Source organism: Euleptes europaea, chromosome 3 (genome assembly GCF_029931775.1).
Source record: "Euleptes europaea isolate rEulEur1 chromosome 3, rEulEur1.hap1, whole genome shotgun sequence".
Classification (NCBI taxonomy): domain Eukaryota; kingdom Metazoa; phylum Chordata; class Lepidosauria; order Squamata; family Sphaerodactylidae; genus Euleptes; species Euleptes europaea.
The window spans coordinates 118,021,573-118,041,300 of NC_079314.1; the positions used below are offsets into that span (position 1 = coordinate 118,021,573).

A 19,728-nucleotide genomic window follows, 5' to 3' on the forward strand; every position below is an offset into this window, starting at 1 on the left:
CATTTTTACTAGCAGCCATGAATAGTCCTCTCTCTCCTCCATGAACATGTCCACTCCCCTCTTAAAGCCTCCCAGGTTGGCAGCCATCACCACATCCTGGATTGGCCACTATGTGAACTGAACTGATGGGCCTTAGTCTGATCCAGCAAGGCTTTTCTTATGTTCTTATGAGACCCTGGAGAGCTGCATCCAATCTGAGTAGACAATACTGACCTAGGGACCAGTGGTCTGATCTAAGGTAGTTTCATTGGGGAGGGGCTGTGCCTCAGTGGAACAGCCTCTAGGTCCCAGGTTCAATCCCCAGCATCTCCAGTTAAAGGGACCAGGCAGCGGGTGATGTGAAAGTCCTATGCCTGAGACCCTGGAGCACGTGAAGCTGCTGGACTGAGTAGACAATACTGATCTTGATGGACCAAGGGTCTGATTCAGTAGAATGCAGCTTCATGTGGTCATGGAGGTTCCCTCACTGCCAACATCTTCCCAGGATCCCCTTCTCCAAATCTGAAGCCAGCGCTGGTATAAGCTAGGGGCTTATAAGTCTTCAATGCCATAGAGTCCAATGGCCAAAGCAGCCATTTTCTCGAGGTGAACCAATCTCTAAATGCTTGAGATCAGTTGTAAAAGCAGGAGATCTCCAGCAACTACCTGGAGGTTGACAACCTTACTCAAATGGGGATTTTTAAAGGCGTCATACAAACAGTCTGATGGTAGCCTTGTGTGAGAAACCCCCGTGCAGAGGGATGATTTCTCACCTGCCAGGAACACAGTTAGGGACACATTCACCTTTCTCCCGGGAGGCATAAAATGCAAAGGAAGCTTCCATACAGATCTAGAGCGGCAATTATTCTATCTGAGCTATTAAAATCGACACACGCCTCAGGCTCATTGGAAACGTGCCTTGGAATAATGAACGCGTCATCTGGGGAAACGGGACGCGCACCCTCCGGAGAGCAAGACTGAACAGAGAGATCAGAATCCTTGGCTCGGTGCGGTTTGCGGTGATGAGATCTGTGTATGTGGGCAACCGTGATGGATTTGTTAAAGCGAGAGGATTAGATGGCTATCTAGGGAAAAGATCAACATGGGATGGCTAGTTTATGGAAAAGGATCTCTGGGTGGTGGAATTTAGAATAGAATCATAGAGTTGGAAGGGTACGCCAGGGTCATCTAGTCCAACCCCCTGCACAATGCAGGAAATTCACAACTACCTCCCTCCCACACACCCCAGTGACCCCTACTCCATGCCCAGAAGATGGCCAAGATGCCCTCCCTCATCATCTGCTTAAGGTCATAGAATCAGCATTGCTGACAGATGGCCACCTAGCCTCTTCTTAAAAACCTCCAGGGAAGGAGAGCTCACCACCTCCAGAGGAAGCCTGCTCCACTGAGGAACCGCTCTAACTGCTAGAAAATTCTTCCTAATGTTTATACAGAAACTCTTTTGATTTAATACCAATCCATTGGTTCTGGTCCGACCTCCTGGGGCAACAGAAAACAACTCTGCACCCTCCTCTCTATGACAGCCCTTCAAGTCCTTGAAGATGGTTATCATATCCCCTCTCAGGCTAAATTTCTATCATTAAGGACTGGAACAGACGGACAGAAGTGGTTTGCCATTGCCTGCCTCCGCATGGCAACCCTGGACTTCCTTGGTGGTCTCCCATCCAAACACAAACCAGGGCCTGCCCTGCTTAGCTTCCAAGATCTGACAAAACCTGGTTAGCCTGGGCCGTCGAGGTCAGGGCATTCTAATCCTACCGACGCCCCAAACCAACATTGCAAAGAAAGACAAAAATGAGGGCTGTACGTTTATTGCATCGCTGAAGGTGGAAACAGATACTAGACCGCAGTAAGAACCTGGATTAGACTGAATAAATCTGCATAGCAAAAATACTCTTAACCGATGAGAGCCCACCGGCTTTGGTGGAGAACTCTGAACCGGATGGCGATGAACTAAAAACCCAGTCTGCTGAGCCAGAGCGGAGGAGGAGGAGGAGGAGAGTTGGTTTTTATATGTCGGCTTTCTCTACCACTTAAGGAAGAATCAAACTGGTTTATAATCCCCTTCCCTTCCCCTCCCCATCACAGACACCCTGTGAGGTAGGTGGGGCTGAGAGAGCTCTAAGAGAGCTGTGACTAGCCCAAGGTCACCCAGCTGGCTTCATGTGGAGGAGTGGGGAAACAAATCCAGCTCACCAGATTAGAGTCTGCTGCTCCTGTGGAGAAGTGGGGAATCAAACCCGGTTCTCTGGTTTACTGAAGAAGAGTTGGTTTTTATATGCCGACTTTCTCTACCTTTTGATGAGAATCAAACCGGCTTATGACCTCCTTCCCTTCCCCTCCCCACAACAGACACCCTGTGTGGTAGGTGGGGCTGAGAGAGCTCTAAGAGAGCTGTGACTGGCCCAAGGTCACCTGGTAGGCTTCATGTGTAGGAGCGGGGAAACCAACCCGGTTCTCCAGATTAGAGTCCACGACTCTTAACCACCGCTCTTCACCACTACACCATGCTGGCTGACTGGAGTGTCACACTATGACTCAGAGACACAGGATCCAACCTCCCCTCTGCCACGAAGCTCCCTGGGTGATGTGGGCCTGGCGGCCTTTTTCTGCCTAACCTACCTCACAGGATTGTTGTGAAGATACAATGGAGAAGGGGAAAGAACCCTGTGTACCACCCTGAGCTTCTAGGTGGAATAAAAATGCACAGCTGGATCGCTCCGGATTTGCCTTCTGGGATACGTCCCAGACTTATCACAACAAGCACAAATGATCTTCAGGACAATTATCTTGCAGACATCTGAAATGCCTCCATCTCGTCTCCTGCCTCCTCCTGCAGCTCAGCCTCCCATTTCCAAAGCCCTGATCCAAGCAAACTCCGCCCAGCATAAGCAAAAGACAGCATCAAGTTACCACTTTTACAATTGTGGTGTTTTTTTTTGTGTTATTATATAATAGTGTGGAAGACACATAAGAACATAAGAAAATAACATAAGAAAGGCCCTGCTGGATCAGACCCAGGCCCATCAAGTCCAGCACTCTGTTCACACCGTGGCCAACAAGGTGCCTCTAGGAAGCCCCCAAACAAGACGACTGCAGCAGCACCATCCGGCCTGTGTTCCACAGCACCTAATACAATAGGCATGCTGCTCTGATCATGGAGAGAATAGGGATGCTGCATAACTAGTAGCCATTTTAACTAGCCATGAATACGCCTCTCCTCCATGAACATGTCCACTCCCCGCTTAAAGCCTTCCAAGTTGGCAGCCATCACCCCATCCTGGGGCAGGGAGTTCCACAATTTAACTATGCGTTGTGTGTATCACAGAATCGTAGAGTTGGATGGGACCACCAGGGTCATCTAGTCCAACCCCCTGCACAATGCAGGAATTTCACAACTATCTCCCCCACACACCCCCAAGTGACCCCTACTCCATGCCCAGAAGGTGGCCAAGATGCCCTCCCGCTCATCATCTGCTTAAGGCCATAGAATCGGCATTGCTGACAGATGGCCATCTAACCCCTTCTTTAAAACCTCCAAGGAAGGAGAGCTCACCACCTCCCGAGGAAGCCTGTTCCACTGAGGAACCGCTCCAACTGTTAGAAAATTCTTCCTAATGTCTAGACGGAAACTCTTTTGATTTCATTTCAAAATTAACTGATTTAAGAAATACTTCCTTTTATCAGTTTTGAATCTCTCACCCTCCAGCTTCAGCAGATGACCCCGTGTTCTAGTATAACGGGAGAGGTGAGGGAGGAAGAAACCCAAATGTACTCCGGGATCTCAGCAATTCAATATGGCCCAAGGAAAAACTAGGTCACTCTTCTTGGAGAAAACAGGAGGTTAAGAGGCAGATTCAGCATAGAACACACAATTCACTGGAGATGGGCAATTTGTATGAGGGTACATTTTTAAAAAATATGTGTAATCTGTGCTGCAAACTTTTTTGCAGAGAGAAGGACGGACAGCACAGGCCCTCTTCGAAAGAAAAGGGACCATTTCTGGAAGAAACTGCGAAGCACGGCAGATGGATTGAGAATGAAGGATTAAAACCATCTGGGTTGCCCAAGCCTGTCCAGTGCACCTCTTATGCTCAGGAATGTTCAGAGTGCTTCACAGATCTTAGTCCTTTGTACAACAACCTTGTAAGGTATGGGATTAGAATTATCCAAGTACTAAAGATTCCAGGGACCAAGACATAGAGACAGCAGCAGGCGTTAAGACTATTTAGCAAGTTCATGGCAGGGGTAAGATTTTTTTAAAATGAAAATGTTTCCTCTTTTTTAATTGAATTAAATATACTTTCATTTGTGCCATTAATGGCAGGGGTATGATCTGAACCCACAACACACTGTGGTGGTTTGGAGCGGTGGACTCTGATCTGGAGAACCGGGTTTGATTCCCCACTCCTCCACATGAGCGGCGGAGGCTAATCTGGTGAACTGGATTTGTTTCCCCACTCCTACACTATGAAGCCAGCTGGGCTAGTCACACTCTCTCAGCCCCACCTACCTCACAGGGTGTCTGTGGTGGGGAGGGGGAGGGAAGGTGATTGTAAGCCGGTTTGATTCTCCCTTAAGTGGTAGAGAAAGTCGGCATATAAAAAATTCCGGCATACCCCATTTCATTCATGTCTATTGATAGACTTCGATATTGATGTTTTGTTATTTTGACTAATTTTGGAATACCTGGAACGATCTTATATGCCAATAAAGGTTTTTGAATCTGAATTTGATATAAAACCCAACTCTTTTCTTCTTCCGCTCCCTCCACATCCCACTTTCCTCAGCACCAAAGGAGAATGCAGAGGTTTCTCTCCTGCCATGCCTACGTGTCTTTGACCACCCCCTTTCCAGCTCTCAGCAAAGGGCATAAACATGCTTGGCACACAGCTGCAGTACCCCCCTCTCCCCGTGACTGGTTGGCACAAGATGAAGCTGGCAGCCGAGACTGTTCGGAGACAGAACAAACAGACGGTGGTGGATCGCTCAGCTCGAGGCCGGCAGCTGGACCCTGCGAGCAGCTGCTGACCGGAGGCTGAGAAGGACACGCACAAACAGACTTCCAGAAACTCTGCCCCAGAAGCGATCCTCAAAAGGCAAGCCCTTCTGGGAGTTGCGCGAACGTGACAGTCATACGGACAAAGAGGAAAGGTGCCAAGTTCGGCAGATGCTCGGAAGCGCCCTCCTTTTAATGTTCTGAATCCTACTGAGCATGCACACTACCCAGTCAACGAACAGTGTCAGGCACCCATTCTCGTTCTTGGCAGTCCACAAAAAGAAAAGTAAACTGACCAGGTTCTCATTTTGGTATCTGAGAGATGGTGTGATGCATCATATCATAGCAACAAAGAGTTGGAAGGGACCACCAGGGTCATCTAGTCCAACCCCCTGCACAAGGCAGGAAATTCGCAACGACCTCCTCCCCACAACCCCAGTGACCCCTACTCCATGCCCAGAAGATGGCCAAGTTGCCCTCCGTCTCATGATCTGCCTAAGGTCATAGAATCAGCATTGCTGTCAGATGGCCATCTAGCCTCTGCTAAAAAACCTCCAGGGAAGGAGCGTTTACCACCTCCCGAGGAAGCCTGTTCCACTGCGGAACCGCTCTGTTAGAAAACAGAGGATAGAATGTTGGACAAGGATCTGGGGAGACCCGAGTTCGAATCCTCACTTCTATCACGAAAGCTCTCTGGGTGACCTTAGGCCCATCGCAAGCTCTCGGCCTGGCCTACCTGACCGGGTGGCAGTTGTGAGAAAATGGAGGAGGGAAGAATGATGCTCCAAAAGCCACATTAAATCCCAACTGGGGAGAAAAAGTGGGGTACAAGTAAATAAATAACTGCAAAAGCATGCATGCCGTTTGCGAGACTCGCCATCTAAACCTGGGGTGGCAGAGCTCCTTTATCAGACCACTCTCTCCAGGCACTCCCCCCCCCCACTCCCTGTTTATTTCATTCGCTTTTCAAACCAGTGCTCAAAGTGGATTATCATCTCAATGCGCGAGCATGGCAGCTAAAAAGAAAAAGGGCGGACGCCACAAAGCTCACATGTATCGTTGCCAAAAAGTCTGTTTCTATGATGCACTTTCAGTCTACTTTCAATGCACTTTAACAATAGTTTGCAACTGGATTTTGCCGTTTCACACAGTAAAATCCAGCTGCAAAGTGCACTGAAAATGCATTATTCAGGATGTGTGAAAGCACCCCCCAGGCTCAGTTCCTCACTCCACCATTAAACTCATTGGGTGACCTTGGAACTGTTATTTTCTCTTTGTCCTACCTCACAGGATTGTTGTGAGGATAAAATGGAGGCAGGAGATCTCTCAATTCCTTGGAAGCAGGGTGGGTCTAAATATCATTCCACAGGGGCATGGAGAGTTTTAGCACATTCTTTTAGAATAGTTTTAGCATTGTGTTTTAGAATAGTTAATTGTGGAACTCCCTGCCCCAGGATGTGGTGATGCCTACCATCTTGGAAGGCTTTAAGAGGGGAGTGGACATGTTCATGGAGGAGAGGGGTACTCATGGCTACTACTCATGATGCATCCCTATTCTCTCCAGGATCAGAGAAGCATGCCAAATATACGGTATTAAGTACTGTGGAACACAGGCAGGATGCTGCTGCAGTTGTCTTGAAGGTGGCCTTCCTAGAGGCACCTGGTTGGCCCCTGTGTGAACAGACTGCTGGACTTGATGGGTCTCGGTCTGATCCAGCTGGGCTTTCCTTATAGTCTTATGTTTTCTCAGAGCTGTGCTTTTAGGTTAAAAATAAATAAATAGGAATCAATTAGAAGAGATACTTAGGGCTTTTCTTCATTCTCAGTTCCCTTGCTTGCAAGTTCTAGTTTCTTTGGGAGCCCCCCCACTTTTCTGCACGTGTTTTGCTCAATTCAATATCACTGAGGTTTATGTCCAGCATAAAAACTTGCAGTTTAAAACAGCAGGAAGTTGTGCTGGACATAAACCTGTTGATATCAAATTGACCACTAGAGGGAGCAAAATACACACAGAACTGAACACCGCCCCCCTCCCCGGGAAACAGGAATTTACAAACAAGGAACTTGAGAACGCGGGAAAGCCGTAAGACAACCAAAGCTAAGCATGGTGTAGTAGTAAATTTCCATATACGATTTGGGGGACATGGATGCAGATCGGCACCGTACTGGGAAATCGCCAGGCTGACTTTGGTCAGTCGCCTTCTCTCAGTCTAACCCACTTCACAGGGTTCTTGTGAGGGTAAAATGGAAGAAAGTAGAATCACGTATGCTGCCTAGGAGGTAGGGCAGGGCAAAAACATATAAAGTAAATACGTAACTGCCCGGGGTGCCCTGTAATGACAATCAAAATATAAGAATAATCAGTAACAATTTGCAAACCCCCCAATTAGGGTTGACCCTTTTCACCACCAGGTGTCAGAGATCAGTTCCCCTGGAGAAAACGGCCTCTTTGGCCATTGGACTATCAAGTTGATCCATCAAGTGCAGTCTACCACTGCTTCTGTTGGATGTATTCACAGACTCAGGCTAAGGCAAGGTTTGCTTGCATCTCAGGTAGGGTTGCCAACCTCCAGGTGGTGGCTCAAGATCCCCTACTATTGCAACCTATCTCTAGCCGATAGAAATCTGTTCCCCTGGAGAAAATGGCAGCTTTTGTAATTGGACTATGGCATTGCAGCCCCTCTCCTCCCCAAACCCCACCCTCCTCAGGCTACACCCCAAAAAACCTCCCACCGGGGCCGGAGAGGGACCTGGCAACCCTACTGAGACCACCCCCCATCTGTTAGGCCTGTTTGTGGTCTAAGAAAATTCAGTAAAAACTGCACCCTTGTGCTCCGGGACCTGTTCTCCATTAAAATGCAAATTTTGGAGCTTTCCGGGACCTCCCACTCCTTGAGGAACAATTAATTAATTCAGCTTTCCAACAGCCCTGCTGGATCCCATCTTAGAGCAGGGAAGAGCTGTGAGCCTTAACTAAGACGTTAAGGTAAAGGCATTAAAGCGGGCAATGAAGAAACCAGAGGGACTCGGCTTCCCTTTTGTGCTTTGGAGAAGTTCGTGCATGCGTCTAGGGGTAAGTCACAGACTGTTCAAGCGTGCAGGGAGGAAAGTGAAAGGTCGGTTTGACTGGGCGGTGTGTAAGGAGGAAGATGGGAAAACTGTTGGCCCGGGATGAATCTTCAAGGTCACGTCATTTGGATTAATTACTCCTTTGTACTCTTTATCGCTAGTCTCATAATGAAAAGTAATCCGGAGTGATTTATCTATTGGATTCTACACACACACACACACACACTAACTAACTTCCAATTCAGGTTTCGGTATGAAGTGGGGATTCTACACTATGTGTGGAGGGGAGGGAATTCGCTTGAACACGGAGGAATGTCTACCCGGAAGGGGAGACTTTGGCTGTTACCGCACTTGTATTCCCAGCGATGTATTAAGAGTTTGAAAATGTTATAAAAAATACTGTTCGCACTTTCGATGTATTCCCACCGATGTATTAAGAGTTTGAAAACGTTATAAAAAACACTGTTCGCACTTTGTTTGGCCCCTTTAGCTGTGAAGACGTCTTCCAACCATTTATAAGCCGTGGTATCCAAAAACCCTTTTAAAGCGATGTTTTTTATTAACATTTTCAATGTGCGGTACAATACAAAGTGCGGTAGCCCCCATTCTTGTGCTTTAAAATGTGCCCCACTACTGTTGTGGGGCAGGCGTGGGTGAGAGAAAACACTGTTTAATTAAAACTAAGCTTGGTGGGCACCAGAGACGGGGCCTTCTCGTCCATGGCCCCCAGACCGTTCCCCCAGCGGGAACATTTTTAGGCCTTGGGGTTAAGTAGAAGTTTGAAAGTGGGAAAACTGTGTCAGAAACAATGCATGTAGGGTTTCTGTTTTATGGAGATGAGCTGTAATTCCAAAAGATCGCCATCCCCCCACCGGGAGACTCACAACCCTAGCTCTTATCGGTCGCTCTGCCCCAAACACGTCTTCGCAAGTTTTAAAATATTGTTTTTAACTTTGTATCGCTTATATCCAGGATGACCAACCTCCAGGTTCTAGCTGGAGATCTCCAGTTAAAGGGACCAGGCAAGTAGGGGATGGGAAAGACCCCTGCCTGAGACCCTGGAGAGCCACGGAGAGGGGCTGTGGCTCAGTGGTAGAGCATCTGCTTGGCATGCAGAAGGTCCCAGGTTCAATCCCCGGCATCTCCAGTTAAAGGGACCAGGAAAGTAGGTGACATGAAAGACCTCTGCCTGAGACCCTGGAGCACTGCTGCCGGTCTGAGCAGACAATACTGACTTTGATGGACCGAGGGTCTGATTCAGTAGAAGGCAGCTTCTCGTGTGTTCAAAAGTAAAGCAAAGAGCACTTTACGAGATCCTTAAGAATATCAGCTAATTTTTTTTTGTTGGGGAGGGGGAAGAGGAGAGGTTTTCTAGAGGGGCGGCGAGCCTCTGCCGCACCCTTTTGCGCTGGAGCAGTGGTTCCCAACCTTTTTTTGACCAGGGACCACTAGGACTTTTTAGTTCGGTGCAGGGACCCCAAGGTTCAAAATAAAAATTCAGAGAATTTTAAAATAAACTTTAATCATAACTGTTAGATAAACATTGAACTTAGAATAATATTTGAATATATATATATTTATAATAGAGAACTTTTAATTGAAAAAAATTATTATGGGTTTATAACTTTCTTTCACGGACCTTAATTTAGTTCTCGCGGACCCCTGGGGGTCCACAGACCCCTGGTTGGGAACCAGTGCGCTGGAGCAAAGGCCTGCGGGTTTCACCGAGGACGTCGCATCAACGCAAACAGCGGCTATGCACATGCGGCAATCTGTATTAATCTGTCTGTCTGTCTGGAACGCTTCCACTGAGTGGCTTCTCTCTGCAGCGGATTCCGCCTGCGTCAACAGATGGCCCCGCTTTGTGAAAACAAGCGAGGGACAGAAAAAGAGAAGGGCTGGCGATGTCTTCTTTGCACCCCCAGGCCAAAAAAAACCCCACTTCACACACAGGGTGTCCTTAGGACTGCAGCCCCCCCCCCCACACTCCCCAGAAGATTTGCCTGACTTTTACAGCTTGGCAGAAAAACAGATCCTCCAGCAGGCAGCAATAAGGGACACCTGTTGAATTTCTGCCTTTTGCATAACTGAAAAAGAACATTGTAAGTCCTCGTCTATTGCTTTGCCCTTCCCTTCCCCGGTTCCTTTTTACCAAGGTCATAGCACTTTCAAGCTTATGCCTAACCCTGCGGACTAGAAGCTCAAATTAAAAAAAGACAAAAAAAGAAATAGTCCAATTGTGCTGGAAGCTCAGAATCCCCCAAGAGCCACAGATGGCCTTTGGTTAATTCCTAATTGATAATTGCACCCATCTGTCTGCCCTGTTAGGTCACAGTAAAAGAAAGTTGAAAGTCATCCAGGTTACTTTGTGGCTGTACAGGGATTCAAACCAGGGCCTTCCAGCTCCTAAGCTAATACTCTAATCGCATACGTTATTAGTTACAATATTCATGAGACTCTAGAAAATAGGTTAGAAGAAGAAGAGTTGGTTTTTATATGCCGACTTTCTCTACCACTTAAGGGAGAATCAAACCGGCTTACAATCACCTTCCCTTCCCCTGCCCACAACAGACACCCTGGGAGGTAGGTGAGGCTGAGAGAGCTGTGACTAGCCCAAGGTCACCCAGCTGGCTTCATGTGTAGGAGTGGGGAAACCAACCTGGTTCACCACATTAGCATCCGCCACTCATGTGGAGGAGTGGGGAATCAAACCCGGTTCTCCAGATTAAAGTCCACCGCTCCAAACCACCGCTCTTGACCACTACACCACACTGCCTCTCAACTGGTCTGTATGCTGTCAGAAAATCTCCCCCAGGAGATCCAAACTATTTTTTACTGTGCCTGTACTCAGCTCACGATAAACATTTTTAAAAAGCCATAAAAGAATCCCACAATTATTTAGTTTGTACTTGGATGGGAGACCACCAAGGAAGACCAGGGCCTTTATGCAGAGGCAGGCAATGGCAAACCACCTCTGTTCATCTCTTGCCTTGACCTGGATAGACCAGGCTAGCCCAATCTCATCAGATCTTGGAAGCTAAGGAGGATTGACCATGGTTAGTACTTGGGTGGGAGACCACCAAGGAAGCCCAGGGTCGCTACGCAGAGGCAAGCAATGGCTGTTTAGCTTGGAAAGAAGGCGGCTGAGGGGAGACATGATAGAGGTCTATGGAATGGAGAGAGTGGACAGGGAGAAGCTTTTCTCCCTCTCTCATAATACTAGGATGTGGGGTCATCTGCTGAAGCTGGAGGGTGACAGATTCCAAACAGATAAAGGGAAGTATTTCTTCACACAAACGCATAGTTAAATTGTGGAACTCCCTGCCGCAGGATGTGGTGATGGCTGCCAACTTGGAAGGCTTTAAGAGGGGAGTGGACATGTTCGTGGAGGAGAGGGCTATCCACGGCTACTAGTAAAAATGGCTACTGGTCATGATGCATCCCTATTCTCTCCAGGATTAGAGGAGCAGGCCTATTATATCAGGTGCCGTGGAACACAGGCAGGATAATGCTGCTGCAGTCATCTTGTTTGTGGGCTTCCTAGAGGCCCCTGGTTGGCCACTGGTGTGAACATACTGCTGGAGTTGATGGGCCTTGGTCTGATCCAGCAGGGCTTTTCTTATACCTATTCTCTCCAACATCAGAGGAGCATGCCATTTACATTACATGCTTTGGAGCACAGGCGGGAAGCTGCTGCTGCAGTCGTCTTGCTTGTGGGCTTCCTAGAGGCACCTGGTTGGCCACTGTGTGAACAGACTGCTGGACTTGATGGTCCTGGCTCTGATCCAGCAGGGCTTTTCTTATGTTCTTATACCTATTCTCTCCAACATCAGAGGAGCATGCCATTTACATTACATGCTTTGGAGCACAGGCGGGACAATGCTGCTGCAGTCGTCTTGTTTGTGGGCTTCCTGGAGGCACCTGGTTGGCCAATGTGTGAACAGACTGCTGGACTTGATGGGCCTGGGTCTGACCCAGCAAGGCCTTTCTTATGTTCTTATGCCTCTGTTTGTCTCTTGCCTTGAAAACCTTAGGGGGTTGCCCTGAGTCAGCTGCGACTGGTCGGCCCTTTCCGCACACAAGAAATGTGAAGCTATTTTCACCCCTGCTTTAAAAACCGACCCTATTGCATGCCCCGCCCCCAGCACCCTGTAGTTACCAAGCATGCTGGAACTCATAGGGGAAAAAAACCCAAGTCCACCCATCCAAGGTCACCCAGGACCATGGAAGAAAGAACAAAGAGCCTCCATAACAAGCCACACGGCCGTCCTTCTTCACATTCTCATCGAAAAATTGTGGTGGCCGCGAAGTGTGTTCAGAGAATGAAAAGCTCTATTGTTGTTGGTCGAAACCCCAGGTATGTCTTCCAGTTGCTCTTGAGCGGCTACTTAAGGGAACAGGTGCTTAGCAACGTGCCGGGAGAGGCTGTGGCTCAGTGGGAGAGCTCCTGCCTCGCACCCAGAAGGTCCCCGGTTCAATCCCAGGCATTTGCACTTAAAAGGGAAAAAAAAGAATCTCAGATAGCAAGGCCCTTTCTCTGCCTGAGCCATCTGCAGTCAGAACAGCCTGAACCAAAGGTACGAAGACGCTTCAAACATGCAAACGGATCAATGCGGAAGATCTGGCTCTGAATTAAGATGGCTCTTAGGTGTGCATGGAGCCATAGCTCAAAGCAAGACAGCGCCAGATTAAGAACATAAGGCCATGCTGGATCAGACCAAGGTCCATCAAGTCCAGCAATCCTGGGCAGGGAGTTCCACAATTTAATTATGTGTTGTTTGAAGAAATGCTTCCTTTTATCTGTTTTTTGAATCTCTTGCCCTCCAGGTTCAGCAGATGAACATAACATAAGAACAAAAGAAAAGCCCTGATGGATCAGACCAAGGCCCATCAAGTCCAGCAGTCTGTTCACACCAGGAAGCCCACAAACAAGACGACTGCAGCAGCGTTATCTTGCCTCTGTTCCAAAGCACCTCATACAATAGGCCTGCTCCTCTGATCCTGGAGAGAATTAGGCATGCATCGTGACTAGCATTCATTTTGACTAGCAGCCATGGATAGCCCTCTCCTCCATGAACATGTCCACTCCCCTCTTACCTTCTAAACTGGCAGCCATCACCACATCCTGCATTACCTTCTAAACTGGCAGCCAGCACCACAACCCCACCCTCCCCAGGCTCCGCTCCCCAAATCTCCAGGTATTTCTCAACCTAGAGCTGGCCACCCTAGCCCTCTGTCCCCCCAAACTTTCCCAAAGCACAGTCCATTTAAGAGGGAGCCGGTGTATATTGTTGGACCTGGATCCCATGTTTATTAACTTCTGTATTCCTCCTGCCCTTATAAAGATCACCATCATAGGTATTTTCCCTAACCTATAAGTTACCATTTCTAATGCGAGCATTAAAGTCGCCTAACAATATTATTTGTGCCTTGGGATATTTAATGTCAAGTTCATAGCTGTAATTTTCCAAGTCACGCCAACGGTTCTCATAACAAAAGGTTGAAGGAACTGGGTATGTCGGTTCTTGTAGGTTATCCGGGCTGTGTGACCGTGGTCTTGGTATTTTCTTTCCTGACGTTTCGCCAGCAGCTGTGGCCGGCATTGTCAGAGGAGTAACACTGAAGGATAGCCTACAAGAACCGATGAACTCTGACCGTGAAAGCCTTTGACAATATTTTGAGCTGGGTATGTTTAGCCTGAAGAGGAGAAGACTGAGAGAGGACATGATAACCATCTTCAAGTCCTTGAAGGGCTGTCATAGAGAGGAGGGTGCCGAGTTGTTTTCTGTTGCCCCAGAAGGCCGGACCAGAACCAACAGGTTGAAATTAAATCAAAAAAGTTTCCGTCTAGACATTAGGAAGAATTTTCTAACAGTTAGAGCAGTTCCTCAGTGGAGCAGGCTTCCTTGGGAGGTGGTAAGCTCTCCTTCCCTGGAGGTTTTTAAGAAGAGGTTAGATGGCCATCTGTCAGCAATGCTGATTCTATTCTATGATCTCAGAGACCCAGGTTCGAATCCCTGCTCTGCTATGGAAGCTCACTGGGTGACCTTGGGCCAGTCACACCCTCTCAGCCCAATCTATCTCACAGGAACACCGTTGTGGAGATACAAGGGAAAAAGAGGAGAACACTGCAAGCTTCTTTGGGTTCCCACTGAGGGCCAAACGTGGGGTACAAACGAATTAAATCAACAAATTTACCGCCAATCCTATCTGCATAACTCTTGCCTAGATTCTGGTTCTTAGACACTAAATAGTATCTCAGAAAGGCAGCACAGAGATGGGGCCAGACAGGAGAGGCCAGGTTCAAAAGAGCCCCTGGCGCAAATCCAGCCCCATAGCGCAACCCACAAATCTCTTAAGCAGCTGCTTGCCATTGAACAGGGCTGAACACCAGCAACATCTTCAGCATAACCGACGTGAGGTTTGCAACCAGCAATTTTTGGATCCTTCTGTCTCCCACAACATGCAAAGCGCCAGATGGTCACAATCTCATTGTGTAGCAAAAAGGGGAAGGAAAAAAGTTGAGATCGTCTCAAGGGCGATGAAAGGCACCGAGTCGCGCGATCCTGGCCACAGCAGAGAGGAGGTCCTCAGACATCTGCAGAGCAGTAACTTAAGGAAAACCGCCAGCACCCTGAACACATGAAGCTGCCTTATACTGAATCAGACTGTCGGCCCATCAAGCTCAGTCTATTATAACTGGCAGGGCCTCTCCAGGGTCTTAGGTGGAGGTCTTTCCCATCACCTCCGACCAGATCCTTTTAACTGGAGATGCCCGGGACTGAACCTGGGACCTTCTGCATGCAAAGTAGAGACTCTTCCACTAAACCATGGTGCTTCCCCATGAAGCTGCCTTATACTGAATCAGATCATCGCTCCCTCAAGGCCAGTACTGTCTACTCAGACTGGCAGTGGCTCGCCAGGGTTTCAGGTGGAGGTGTGAGGGGCTGTGGCTCAGCGGCAGAGCATCTGCTTGGCATGCAGAAGGTCCCAGGTTCAATCCCCGGCATCTCCAGTTAAAGGGACTAGGCAAGTAGGTGATGGGAAAGACCCCTGCCTAAGACCCTGGAGAGCCGCTGCCGGACTGAGTAGACAATACTGACTTTGATGGACCAAGGGTCTGATTCAGTATAAGGCAACTTCATGTGTTCATGTGTCTTTCACATGACCTACTACCTGATCCATTTAACTGGAGATGCCAGGGATTGAATCTGGGGACTTATTGCATGCCAAGCAAATGCACTACCACTGAGCCATGGCCACTCCCTATGAAGCTGCCTTATACTGAATCAGACCCTTGGTCCATCAAGGTCAGTGTTGTCTACTCAGACCAGCAGCAGCTCTCCAAGGTCTCAGGCAGGGGTCTTTCATGTTACCCACTTGCCTGGTCTTTTTAACTGGAGATGCTGGGGATTGAACTTGGGACCTTCTGCATGCAAAGCAGATGCTCTACAAGCCGAACCATGGTCCCTCCCTTAAGCAGTACCGGCACACCCTAACTCATATCATCTGGCTTATAATGTGTCAAAGGTACAGCAAACTAGAGTGGATTTTCACATGCACTTGAAGTTTAAAAACCTTTTTGCCAATACGTCCCAACAGTCCTTTTAAAGTATCCCATCTGACTATCAGCTAGTCCAATTTGGTTGTTTTAAACAGCCAACACATTTGGGTAAATTTAAAAAATAACCCAACTTTCTGAAAACAAATTAAAGGCAGTCATGTAGACTAGAAGGAAGTGCGCTGCTCACATGTCCGAGGAGAAATTTGATGGATTGTGTGTCGTTGGGGGGAAAAAAAGACACTTGTTGGATAATTCCCACTTGCCAAGATCCCAAAGCCAGCCAGCTAAAACCTTGCCATAGTTCCAGATGTGCCTGAGCAGGTTGCACTTACTCGGAGGGTGATGTGAGAGGCACTCAGCACATTCTCAGAAGCACCCTTTTTATTATTGTTAAATATTCCTTTGCTGAGCTGCGGCAGGCTGAACTCATGCAAAACCTCGATTACAACCCCCTAAGGGATTTCTGCTAGGCAAGAACTGCATGAAGCGAAACGTGGGATCAGACCTTTTCCACACTCTCAGATCCACAAACTAGGGCGCCACCTCACCCTGCCAAGGCTTGAGAGGAGAGCAACCGTTCTGCAACCCACACAGGGATTTGGACCCAGAACTCCAGGGCCAACAATCCCCACCACTATTTTAAAAACAATCTGGATCTCTCCTTTGCCAGTTGCTCCGCACCAGTCCAGGATGGGCTTCTAACCATACCCGCTTCTACAACCTCCTGGGGCTCCAACCTAGGGTTGCCAGATATGGGGTGGGGCATTCCTGGAGATTTGAGGGTGCAATCTGGGGAGGAAAAAGTTTGAGGAAGGAAGGGATCTCAGAGGGGGATAATGCTATACAGTCCCCCTTTCCAAAGCAGGCATTCTCTCCAGGGGAATTGATCTCTGTTGTCTGGAAATCAACAGCAATCCTGAGAGATCTCCAGCTCCCACATGGAGGTTGGCAACTTTACATACTCTCCAGGGGAACTGACATCTGTCATCTGTCAATCAGTTGTAATCCAGCTCCCACCGAGAGGTTGGCACCCCACCAGTGGGGCTTGCCTGGGCACCTCCCGCAGATCTACCACTGAGCTACGGCCCCTCTCTTTGGCTCTCCAGGGTCTCAGGCAGGGGTCTTTCCCATCACCTACTTGCTTAGCCCCTTTAACTGGGGATGCGGGGAATCGAACCTGGGACCTTCTGCATGCCCATCACCTCCTTGCCTAGTCCCTTTCACTGGAGACGCCAGGGACTGAACCTGGGACCTTCTGCACGCCAAGCAGACGCTCTACCACCGAGCCACAGCCCCTCTGCAAAGCTCTCCAGGGTCTCAGGCTTTCCCATCACCTGTTTGCCTAGTTAGTCACTTTAAGTGGAGGTGCCGGGGATTGAACCTGGGACCTTCCGCACCCAAGCAGACACTCTATCACCGAGCCACGGCCCCTCTCCATGGCTCCCAAAGCAGGGGTCTTTCCCATCACCTACTTGCCTCGTCCGGAATGCCAAGCAGTCTTTCCCATCACCGATACTCGCCCGGTCCCTTTAACTGGAGATGCCGGGGATTGAACCTGGGACCTTCTGCATGCCAAGCAGACGCTCTACCACTGAGCCACGGCCCCTCTCCATGGCTCTCCAGGGTCTCAGGCTGGGGTCTTTCCCATCACCTACTTGCCTCGTCCGGCATGCCGAGCAGACGCTCTACCACTGAGCCACAGCCCCTCTCCTTGGCTCTCAGGAAGAGGTCTTTCACATCATCTCCTTGCCTAGTCCCTTTAACTGGAGCTGCCGGGGATTGAACCTGGGACCTTCTGCATGCCAAGCTGGTGCTCTACCACTGAGCCATGGCCCTTCTCCCTGGCTCTCCAGGGTCTCAGGCTGGGGTCTTTCCCATCACCTCCTCGCCTGGTCCCTTGAACTGGAGCTGCCGGGGCTCGAACCTGGGACCTTCCGCACGCCGAGCGGACGCTCCCCCACTGAGCCAGCGCTCCTGCCCGGCCGCCCCCCATCCCCGGGCCAACTTACCCCCGCGGCTCAGCACGCCGAGAAGCACGGCCAGCAGCAGCAGCGGCGGGATGGGCGAGCGCATGGCGCACGGCTGGCGGGGGGCCGGCGAGAGCCTTCCTCCTCCTCCTCCTCCTCCTCCTCCTCCTCTGCACCAAAGGCGCGCTCCGGAGCCGGGGCCACGCCGAGCGCCTCTCCCGGCGCCGGGATCGAGCCCCCACGCCGCCTTTGTCCGGAGGGAGGGAGGGAGGGAGGGAGGAGACCCGGGACAGCTCAGCGGCGCTCCTCCGCCCGCCCGGCCTCCGCTCCGGGCCCCCGCCGGGCCGCTCGCCTCCTCGCCACGGGGGTCCGCCACCGGAGCCCACCGCCGCCTTTGCGCATGGGTGCCGCTGCCGCCGACTGCAGCCCCGCGAGCGGCGTCCAGGTACGGGTGGGAAGGGAGGGGAGGGGGCGGGGACGCCGGGCGGGGGGCTGCCACCCGATTGGTCCTCGGCTCCGCCGCCGCCCCCGGGACTGGCCAGCCCGGATCTGGAGCCGCGATTGGCCCGGCCGCCTGCACGTCTCCCGGGCTCCCGCCCCCCCTGGTCCCCACCCCCCTGGCCCCTCTGGAGAGGATCAGAGGGTTGCCAACTCCCGCCTGGGGAATTCCTGGAGGAGGGGGCTGGGGAGGGCGGGGTTTGAGGAGGGGCTAGTGCCTCAGTGGCAGAGCCTCTGCTTGGCATGCAGAAGGTCCCAGGTCCAATCCCCGGCATCTCCAGCTAAGCAAGGAGGTGATGGGAAAGACCCCTGCCTGAGACCCTGGAGAGACATGGAGAGGGGCCATGGCGCAGTGGTAGAGCATCTGCTTGGCATGCAGGAGGTCCCAGGTTCAATCCCCGGCATCTCCAGTTAAAAGGACAAGAGGCAGGTAGGTGATGTGAAAGACCCCTGCCTGAGACCCTGGAGAGACATGGAGAAGGAGGGGCCTGGGGAGGGCGGGGTTTGAGGAGGGGCTAGTGCCTCAGTGGTAGAGCATCTTCCTGGCATGCAGAAGGTCCCAGGTTCAATCTCCAGCCTCTCCAGCTAAGCAAGGAGGTGATGGGAAAGGACCCTGGAGAGACATGGAGGAGGAGGGGCCTGGGGAGGGCGGGGTTTGAGGAGGGGCTAGTGCCTCAGAGGTAGAGCATCTTCCTGGCATGCAGAAGGTCCCAGGTTCAATCTCCAGCATCTCCAGTTAAAAGGACAAGAGGCAGGTAGGTGATGTGAAAGACCCCTGCCTGAGACCCTGGAGAGCCGCTGCCGGTCTGAGTAGACAAAACTGACCTTGATGGACCGATGGCCGGATTCAGTAGAAGGCAGCTTCGCGTGTGTTTGTGTGTTATTTTGGGGAGGGGCTGTGGCTCAGTGATAGATCCTCTGCTTGGCATGCAGAAGGTCCCAGGTTCAATCCCCGGCATCTCCAGTGAAAGGGACAAGGCAAGTAGGTGATGTGAAAGATCTCTGCCTGAGACCCTGGAAAGCTGCTGCCCATCTGAGTAGGCAATAGTGACTTAGGGAGGGGTTGTGGCTCAGTGGTAGAGCATCTGCTAGGCATGCAGAAGGCTCCAGGTTCATCTCATCTCACCTTTATTGGCATAGACGGTCCCAGGTTCAATCCCCAGCATCCCCAGTTAAAGGGACTAGACAAGTAGGTGATGTGAGAGACCTCAGCCTGAGACCCTGGAGAGCCATGGAGATGGGCTGTGGCTCGGTGGAAGAGCATCTGCTTGGCATGCAGAAGGTCACAGGTTCAATCTCCAGAGTCCCCATTTAAAGGGAATAGGCAAGCAGGTGAAGTGAAAGACCACAGAAGGTCCCAGATTCAATTCCCCGGCATCTCCCATTGAAAAGACCAGGGAAGAGGTAATGTCAGTAATTCTGATTCTATGACCTTAGGCAGATCATGAGAGGGAGGGCATCTTGGCCATCTTCTGGGCATGGAGTAGGGGTCACTGGGAAGAAGAAGAAGAGTTGGTTTTTATATGCCAACTTTCTATATCACTTTAGGAAGAATCAAACCGGCTTAGAATCACCTTCCCTTCCTCTCCCCACAACAGACACCCTGCGAGGTAGGTGGGGCTGAGAGAGCT

The 19,728-nt window shown here is 50.3% G+C and overlaps 1 protein-coding gene across 1 annotated transcript in view; it reads right to left on the bottom strand.

Annotated features, from left to right (window-relative positions):
* PODXL (podocalyxin like) overlaps positions 1-17,705 on the bottom strand; it is an 83,630-nt gene extending 65,925 nt beyond the window's left edge. The window contains exon 1 of the mRNA XM_056846624.1: positions 17,642-17,705. Coding sequence (XP_056702602.1) covers positions 17,642-17,705 — 64 coding nt within the window. The remainder of the gene's footprint in view (positions 1-17,641) is intronic.
* Between the last annotated feature and the right edge of the window lie 2,023 nt (positions 17,706-19,728).